The 9,605-nt window shown below is 31.9% G+C and overlaps 1 protein-coding gene across 1 annotated transcript; it reads left to right on the top strand.

The window, feature by feature from the left end:
• The first annotated feature begins 532 nt into the window (after nucleotides 1–532).
• LOC114175237 (probable sulfate transporter 3.3) lies at nucleotides 533–5,509 on the top strand. The gene is made up of 13 exons (XM_028060007.1): nucleotides 533–853; nucleotides 1,340–1,388; nucleotides 1,502–1,709; nucleotides 1,790–1,961; nucleotides 2,033–2,098; nucleotides 3,560–3,673; nucleotides 3,763–3,879; nucleotides 3,976–4,102; nucleotides 4,208–4,494; nucleotides 4,717–4,907; nucleotides 5,000–5,079; nucleotides 5,165–5,241; nucleotides 5,327–5,509. The coding sequence occupies exons 1-13, from the start codon at nucleotides 533–535 to the stop codon at nucleotides 5,507–5,509; spliced, it is 1,992 nt and encodes a 663-aa protein (XP_027915808.1).
• The last annotated feature ends 4,096 nt before the right edge of the window (nucleotides 5,510–9,605 follow it).

The raw sequence follows: 9,605 nt of genomic DNA, 5'->3' as shown, positions 1-9,605 counted from the left end.
TTTATTGTGAGAGAAATCAGCCAAAATGCTTATTGTGTGAGCTAACTGCCCCTAAAAAAATTGAGCACCCCAAATGAAGTTTATACCAAAACTAAAACATGAAATAACAACATATATCTCTCATGTCTATATATAAGGTTATATATAAATATAAAATAAGTCTATTTTCTAATATTGAGTCAGGTTTGTTAAATTATTTTAAAATAAATAAATAAATTGATTCTTCAATATTGAGTTAGAAAGTTCTAAGGTAAGAAAATATGAAAAGAAAGTATTATTAAGTTTATATATCTACTTACAAGTTCTACAAGTGCAACATTGCGCTTTACATTATAAGTGGATAATATCTAATGTAGTTACCAAAAATAATATCTTGCAGTTTCTTTCTATTTCTTCTATAACAATGCAATTCTTGTTGTGTAGGATTTGTCCATGGTGCAAATTAATGGAACAAACAAAGGAGAATCAGAAGCATTGCTGACATGACATGAAAAGGAGCATCACAAAATTTTCAGCAGTTTAGTTTGGTTCCATGGAACATAGTAATAGCCCCGTGGAGACGGATTTCGTGGAAGTGACATTGGAGGAAGGAATCTCGGGTTCCGTCAAAGTACACAAAGTTGTTCCACCACCCTACAAGAGCAGCCTTCAAAAGTTCTTCGCCAAGGTCAAGGAAACCTTTTTCCCTGATGATCCCCTTCGCCAATTTAAGGGACAACCTCTTCCCAGAAAACTAATCCTTGGAGCTCAATATTTATTCCCTTTGCTTCAATGGGCTCCTACTTACAACCTCAATCTCTTCAAATCTGATCTTATTTCTGGTCTCACAATTGCAAGTTTGGCCATCCCTCAGGTTAGCCATCTCCAAAAGTTTTAACTTTCACAATTTGTTTTGAAATTGTGACCACGTTGGACCTTCATCAAGTTCAATTTGTTTTATGGTCTAGAGTATATAAATGGATACAAATCTTATTTTATAAGTCATGTTTGTGGGGTTGAATTAAGTTTAAAGTCTACTTTTTAATATGGTATCATAGTCATGAGTCTTAGCCTACTTTTGCGAAATTTATTGTTTGTTAGATATATTGTTCCACCTATAATCAATCATCGATTCATCCATTAATATCTAGTACCATGCTCAATTTGTATATATACTATAGCTGAGTAAGTGTATTAGAAATATTTAGATAAAATCAATTGAAAATATATAAATGGATAAAAACCTATCTTACGATCCAGTTTTGTAATAATGAGGTTCACATTTAAAGATATGGTACACAAAGATAATTGATGTTTGTATTTACTTGCTTTTGTTCTTAAATTGTGTGTTGTGATCCAGGGAATCAGCTATGCTAAGCTTGCAAATCTTCCTGCAATTCATGGACTCTGTGAGTGTGTTGATTTTGGGTGCAGTGTGGGCTATGTTTATTTTAGTTGAGAAATGAGCACCTTGCTAACTAGTGGTGTTGCTTGAACTATTTTTGGTGCATATATATTTCAGATTCTAGTTTTGTTCCTCCCCTTGTGTATGTTGTTCTTGGAAGCTCAATGGATCTTGCAGTAGGACCCGTTTCCATTGCTTCCCTAGTGCTAGGATCCATGATCAATGAGGAAGTTTCTGCCACCGAAGAACCTGATCTCTTTCTCAAATTAGCCTTGACTTCAACATTCTTCGCTGGGCTCTTTCAAGCAGCCCTTGGAATTCTAAGGTCACCAATCACACTTTGATTTTGACCTTTATCTCCATTAAAATTCAAAGCTTAAAAAGTGAGAACAAAAATGATTGCAGGCTTGGATTTATCATTGATTTTCTATCAAAGGCAATCCTTATAGGGTTCATGGGTGGATCCGCTGTAATTGTAGGTCTGCAACAGCTGAAGGGTCTTCTCGGAATCAAACATTTCACCAGCAAGATGGCCATCATTCCTGTTTTGAGTTCTGTCTTTCACAACATCGACGAGGTTCTTCCTCTCTTCTTCGTCTCACTGCTCTATCTACTTTATTAACGGAAAATGTTGTCATATTTTTGCAGTGGTCCTGGCAAACAATAGTCATGGGGATTTGCTTCCTCGTGTTTCTGCTAGGTGCAAGACACGTGGTATGCTTTTATTTCTCATCTTTTTACTCACTTATATGTTTCCACAATGCTTTTATGCCCATTGTTTTCAAATTTTTTTTTTTCCAATTTTTTTTAAATAAAAAAGTATACTTTAATAACACCAATTTTCCAATTTTACTAACTTATATGTTTCGACAAGGAAAATAATAAGTTAACAAACTTTTTTCTTACAAATTTTTGACAAAGTTCTAATTTAAGTAAAAATATATTATTTTATTTTAGTTAAAAAATAAAAAATTAATTTATTTTAATTCTATTTAAGGAAAGTTTGTCGATTTGTCAAAACATCAAAACACAGTCAAAAGATAATTTTCTTTTCGACAATGCTTTTATGCTCATTGTTTTCAAAAAAAAAAAATCAATTTTTTTAAATAAAAAAGTATACTTTAATAACACCAATTTTACAATTTTCCTTATCTTACATTTTCGTAACAATATAATAAAATCGCATACCAATAGTACAGGGTCCATATGAGAAAAAAGTGAAATTATCTCTTAAATATCTTTTATTTTCTTTAAAGTTAATACTTTTTGACTTTGGTTCTTAGAATATTCTTTGCGTTTTATTTTTATAAAATTTGAAACTTTTATTTCATTTTTATAAAATATAACAATTTGTATTTTAGAGCTCGTAAAATATGTTTTTACTTATATCTCTTCAAAATTTAAAATTAATATTTTTAATCTATAATATTTATTTTAAAATAAATTAATAATATTTTTGTAATATCAATTACAAACAGAAAATAGATTGAATACAGTAATCAATCGCTTGTTTCTTTTCTTACATAATCTCAAAGTAGGAGAGTAGTAGTGACATTCTGTAAGTGATTCAACTATTGTGAATTCCTAATGATCTAGTACAAACTCCATGATAAGATACTATATAGTATCAAATAGACTAATTGCTAGAAATTTTTAAATAATAATCATTAATATATATATATATATATTAAAGTTAGAAAGTAACGAAGAATATGTATTATTTTTAAAAATTTAATCAATGTTTATTATTTAAATATTTGTTAATTTAGTTTATACTTTATTTTAATATTAACATAATTATAATTTTGTCGTTATTATATTGTTAAAAAATTTATTTCTTTTTTCCTTTTTAATTTGTTTTCTTTTAGGCAAAGGTTTTTTCAAAGAAAAATATTTTTGTGACACCATTTACGTCACTTGACAATCCACTTTTGAAAGTATGTTAGTCATTAAATAAATAGATTTTTTGTATTTGTAAAAGAAAAAGAAAAATAATAAATAATAAAATGTGTGTAAAAATTCGTGAGGTGTGAAAATAATATTCTTTTTTTTAAGGACTATTATACTTTGAGAAACTATTTTTTTATAAAGTTTGACAAAATTTATTTATTTTTTTAAATAGGGTGAGGGTAGTATATATATGGTACTAACTTGTAGAAAAATAAACTTGTGCAGAGCATGAAGAAACCAGAGTTATTCTGGGTCTCAGCTGGTGCTCCGCTTTTGTCTGTCATCATTTCTACTGCGCTGGCTTTTGCAATAAAGGCTCAACGTCATGGCATCAGTGTGGTAACTCTCTCCATCACATTGCTTCTGTAATCACTATCAATGAATTTTAAGAGCTACATGTTACTAATAACTATCAGTGTGGTTGCTAGATTGGAAAATTGCCTAGAGGAGTAAATCCTCCTTCAGCAGATAAGCTACTCTTTCGAGGTGATCATCTGGGTCTGGCCATCAAAACTGGCCTTATTACTGGTCTTTTATCCCTCACAGTAAGTTTCATTCGATATCAAATACCTTTTTCTTCCATATCTCCCACGTCAATAACATGGTTATAAGTTTTAATGATACTTGGTATTTTCAAACAGGAAGGAATTGCAGTTGGAAGAACATTTGCTACCATAAGAAACTACAAAGTGGATGGAAATAAGGAAATGATGGCAATCGGATTCATGAATGTGGTTGGCTCCACAACATCCTGCTATGTTACAACAGGTTGGTTGGAGTTCGTAGCCTAAAAAGCCTTGTCAATTAGTGAAGCCCTTGTATATAAAGGTGTCAAAATCAATGATATTAACCCATTTAAACTATGAACTTCAGGATCTTTCTCTCGCTCAGCTATCAATCACAACGCAGGTGCTAAAACTGGAATGTCCAACGTTGTAATGTCTGTGACGGTCTTGGTGACACTGCTGTTTCTCATGCCATTGTTCCAATACACACCAAATGTTATATTGGGTGCAATCATAATAACTGCTGTAATTGGCCTCATTGATATTTCTTCTGCTTATCTCATCTGGAAGATAGACAAATTCGATTTCATTGTCATGTTGACAGCATTCCTTGGTGTCATTTTTATCTCTGTCCAAGTCGGCCTAGCTATTTCAGTAAGCTCATTGTTTCACCAATTTGTCTACAATTCTGCATTTTTAGAATTTATAGACTTTTCAATGATAAATCCAGTGATTTGTTGAAAGTCCACGTCAATTTAAAATATATAAATCGATAAGGTTGGATGAAACTTAATTTCTAATTTCTTGATTTAACATTCTAAGAGCTCTTAGATTAATCATTGTGATTGACAACAGAAATACTATCTTGTTGATCAGGTCGCATTATCAGTTTTAAGGATACTCCTGCAAGTTACAAGGCCTAAAACATCAATGTTGGGGAACATACCTGCGACAAACATATATAGAAATATTCATCATTATAAGGAAGCCATAAGAGTACCTGGTTTTCTTATTTTAAGAATAGAGGCTCCCATCAACTTTGCAAACATCACATATCTCAACGAGAGGTTGATTTCATACCTACAAATTTATGACTTTGTGAAACTTCTGCTCTGGTCATTGTTCTCATTGTTGTTCAACCATTTGCTTTTATTCTCAGAATATATCGGTGGGTAGAAGAAGAACAAGCTACGATAAACGAAAACGTCTGCCTTCAATTTCTTATTCTTGACATGTCAGGTAACTAAGTGAGTTAATTATAATTCTTTGTCTGCAAAATGGGATACTCAGAGAATAGTAAATGATATGATGTTGGGATTTTCAGCTGTGAGTACCATAGACACAAGTGGAGTATCACTTTTCAAGGACTTGAAAAACGCATTGACAATGAAGGGTGTTTCGGTAAGTACGCTAAAGATGATTACAGAAGTTCATAGATAGGAATTAAAGGTCAAGTGTGATGAGTAAGTTGAATGAATTGTGACAGATTGTGTTGGTGAATCCTCTAGCTGAGGTGATAGAGAAGCTGCAAAAAACAGATGATGCCCATCATTTCATTCGAGCAGAATTCCTTTTCTTAACAGTTGGAGAGGCTGTAGCATCACTTTCATCAGCAATGAAGAGACAAACACCAACCGTGCAAGACGCGAGGGGGGATTTACAATTGTGACCGAGGACTGATTTGAACTTAAGATAGCAGAAAAAAAAAGTTTCAAAAAGAACAGTAGCAGGGTGGTGGCAGAGTGAATAGAAAAGTTGGTTCAACTGTTTATTATCTCCTCATGTAATTGAAACCCTGTTTCCTAGATTCTCTTCAAACTAAACCAATCCTTGATACTGAATTGAAGTGGTAGTAAGTTATTGGCTGTGAACTTAGACATTCAAGAATCAAGTTGATTTCCATGCAAAGAAAAAACCCAAAAGAGTAATCCACAATGCTACTCAAGTCAATGTAAATAACATTCACTTCTGAAATAAAATTGTTTAGGAAAGCTAAATTGAACTGCATAGAAGCTTTAATTGAGTTTAAGATATCTGTTATAATAGTTGGTTACACAAAAAAGCAGTAGAAAGGTAAATAATATAATAATACATCAAAAATTTATATATTTAATTATTGTCACTAATAAAATAAAATTAAATATATAATTTAGTATAACAATAACTAAAAAAGAAATCACACATATATAAAAAATTATCAAAAGAAAATTTAATAATAATCAAACCACACTTAAAATTCAGTTATAAAACACACAAAGTACAATGTTTTTTTTTTCTATTTTCATAAAATAAAAAATTAATATACAAGAGGCTGATTAAACTAATATTTTACTATCAAGTGAGACAAGAGAGAATTACTTTCTTCTTTATTTTTTCAAGAATGAAAGAAAACCGCTGAAAGATGAGAGCAAAAATAATATTTTTTCTCTTCAGAAACAAAAGAAGATAGGTGATAACAATTTGTGAGAAACTCAAGACATATAATGGAACCACAACTAAAATTCAGTTATAAAAAAAACACACAATATAATATTTTTTTCTTCTATGTTCATAAAATAAAAAATTAATATAAAACAGACTCATTAAATAAATTATTAAATTAATATTTCACTATCAATTGAGACCAAAGAATTACCTTCTTTTTTTTCCCACGAGTATGGAAGAGAACACCGGAGAGATAAGAGCAAAAATGATAGATCTTTTTCTCTTCAAAAACAAAAGAAAATAGTTGAGAATGAAATATGAGAACAATTTGTGAGAAACTCAAGACATATAATGGAACCACAATTAAGATTCGGTTATAAAAAAAACACACAGTACAATATATTTTTTTCTATATTCATGAAATAAACAATTAATATAAAAGAGGATCATTAAATAAATTATTAAACTAATATTTCACTATCAACTGACCAAAGAATTACCTTCTTCTTTACTTCCATGAGAATGGAAGGAAGAGGACAGAGGATAAATAAGAGCAAAAATAATAATTTTTTTCTCTTCAAAAATAAGAAAAAATAGGTGAAAATGGAACATGAGAACAATTTGTGAGAAACTCAAACCATAATAAATAAAAAAATAAAAAATATCTTGATAAATCTTTTTATTCTTTATTTTTTATTATGTTTAATTTTATATTTTATTATTTCTTAACATTAATTATTAAGTTTATAAAAGAAATAAAATATTTGATTTAATTATAATATATTTTTTAATATTTATAATATAAAAAAATTTAAAACTTTGGGGGGCCATGGCCCCTCCCTGCACCAACAGTGCTCCGCCATTGAATATAAACATGTATGTACATAAATAAGAGTGTGTTCTGGATGAGAATAAAGGAGCGCGTTATAGAAACTAAGATTGGGTGCAATCATATCCATGAACTAAACTGGAACAGTCTCTGTCAGTTGTTCTATTTCTGTGAAATTGCTACATTCTATTCTTATTTAATAAATACAAATAATAAAATATATTTGAAGTTAAATAATTCAATATCCTCCACTGATTTAGCTATAAACATTTTGTCTCTCTTACAAAAAAATATATTAAATAAATAATAAGCTTATTTAATATCTTAAAAAGTAAAATATATTTGTATTGTTAAGGAATTAAATTACTCAGGTGTATGTAAATTACTTTAGAATTTATTGGAGGCAGCCTAAATATGAAAATATATCAGCACAATATTCACGCTGATATGGTGCCAATCCAGAATGGGATTTGATTGACAAATCAAATCCAATCAAGGGATTTATTTAGCATGTTTATATCATGTTTGTTAATTGATATATGTAAATATTTTGTTCCCGTAAACATTGCTGATGTAATATGTATATATATATATATATATATGGTTGGTTCATTGATAATAAAATCATCACAAATTCTTTCACTAATACTTTCTAATATAGTTCGATATGGCATTAGAGCAAGATCTATGGGAAGAAGGAAAAGTTGATTAACCTAAGGGTGAACGTGAAGCAAAGATTGGTGATAAAGGGAAACATGTGTTTTCTCCTTATGACCTCAATTCAAATGACAACCCAAGAAACATCACTTCTCAAGTTCAACTACGAGGCGAGAACTATGAGGAATGGGCTTGTGCCATGCGAACATCTTACATGCTAAAAGAAAGTGGGGGTTTGTTGAAGGCATTGTTGAACGATCCAAAGAAGGAACAGTGGAACTCGAAGATTGGTGGACAGTCCAATCTATGTTGATTTCATGGATTTTGAATACTGTAGAGCCAAGGTTGCACTCTACAATTTCGTATGCAGAAAATGCAAAGGAACTATGGAGCGATATCCAAGAAAGGCTCTCAATTGCAAATGGCCCAAGGATACATCAACCTAAATCAGAATTGGCAGGCTGCAAGCAAGGATGGATGGCCATAGTTGAATACTATGGAAAGCTGAAAGTGCTATGGGATGAACTCGCTAATTATGAGAAAGTCCCAGTATGCACATGTGCCAACTGCACTTGTAATCTGTCCACCAAGCTGGAAAAACGAAAAGAAGAAGAAAAGGTGCACAAGTTTCTTATGGGGTTAGATGATGCCACAGATGGAACGGTGCGCTCAAGCTTGCTCACATGCGATCCATTGCTTTCTTTGAATCGAGTATACTCGATCCTAATCCAAGAGGAACATGTCCGAATAATTACAAGAACACAAGAAGAACGAGGTGAAATTATGGGTCTTATGGCACATGCAAAGGGAAGAAATCGTTAGGAAACCAAGGACAAAAATCAAACTTGCAGTAACTATAGCAGATTGGGATACACTGCTGAAAGTTGCTTCCAATTGATTGGATATCCGAATGGTGGGGGGGAAAGACCCAAAACTGACGGAAAAGCTAGTGGAAAGACCAAGATGTTGCATCGATCTGGTGCAGGACGAGGGAAAGGAGCAAGTTTGAAAGCCAATGTTGCACAAGCACATGTAATCGGTTGTGCAGTCAAACTAATGACAGACGCAGACAAATATGGTCTTGCTGGATTAACAACTTATCAATGGCAAAAGTTAGTAGACATGCTCAACAAAGGCGAAAATAATGAAAAGATGACAGGTATTTGCAAATTTGCATCCTGAATTATTGATACAGGAGCCTCAAATCATATGGCTGGAAGCATGAAAGAAATGCCTGATGTACATGATATTCTGCCATGTCTAGTTGGATTGCCCAATGGAGAACACACAAATGCAACAAAAGAAGGAATTGTGTATTTAGGGGGACAGCTGAAACTTGCCAATGTTCTCTTTGTCCCGAATTTGAACTGCAATCTCCTATCTGTATCGTAATTGTTAGATGAGTCAAATTGTGTTATACAATTCACTAATAATTGTGTGTATTGCAGGACCACATTTCGAGGATGGTGATTGGAGTGGGTAAACATAAATATGGGCTTTATTACCTCTGTGGTGCTCAGAGACTACAAGTTAAAAAGGCAGACAATGTGGATTGTATGGAATTGTGGCACAAGCGCTTAGGGCATCCATCCTTTAAAGTTACAGAACTCATTTCTGGATTTGGTAAAAATAAATTTGAGAATTGCGATATATGTTTTAGAGCTAAACAATGCAGAGAAAATTTTCCCATTAGGGAACAAAGAGCCAGTGGTATTTTTGAAATGATACATTGTGATTTGTGGGGTCCTTATAGAACTTCATCTTCATGTGGTGCTTATTATTTTATGACTATAGTGGACGATTTTTCTCGCAATGTGTGGATCTACCTACTTGTCGATAAAAACGAAGTATCGAA

The sequence above is a fragment of the Vigna unguiculata genome, chromosome 3 (genome assembly GCF_004118075.2).
Source record: "Vigna unguiculata cultivar IT97K-499-35 chromosome 3, ASM411807v1, whole genome shotgun sequence".
Classification (NCBI taxonomy): Eukaryota; Viridiplantae; Streptophyta; class Magnoliopsida; order Fabales; family Fabaceae; genus Vigna; species Vigna unguiculata.
Note: the sequence above shows the minus strand (reverse complement) of the source record. Positions and strands in the feature narration are given on the sequence as shown.

What these genes read in the sequence shown, in the direction of transcription:
- LOC114175237 (XM_028060007.1), top strand. Translation starts at nt 533, where the DNA reads ATGGAACATAGTAATAGCCCCGTGGAGACGGATTTCGTGGAAGTGACA. An exon ending in TCCTGCAATTCATGGACTCT is followed by an intron (nt 1,389 to 1,501) that starts GTGAGTGTGTTG and finishes TATATATTTCAG; the next exon opens with ATTCTAGTTTTGTTCCTCCC. An exon ending in TCTTTCACAACATCGACGAG is followed by an intron (nt 1,962 to 2,032) that starts GTTCTTCCTCTC and finishes ATATTTTTGCAG; the next exon opens with TGGTCCTGGCAAACAATAGT.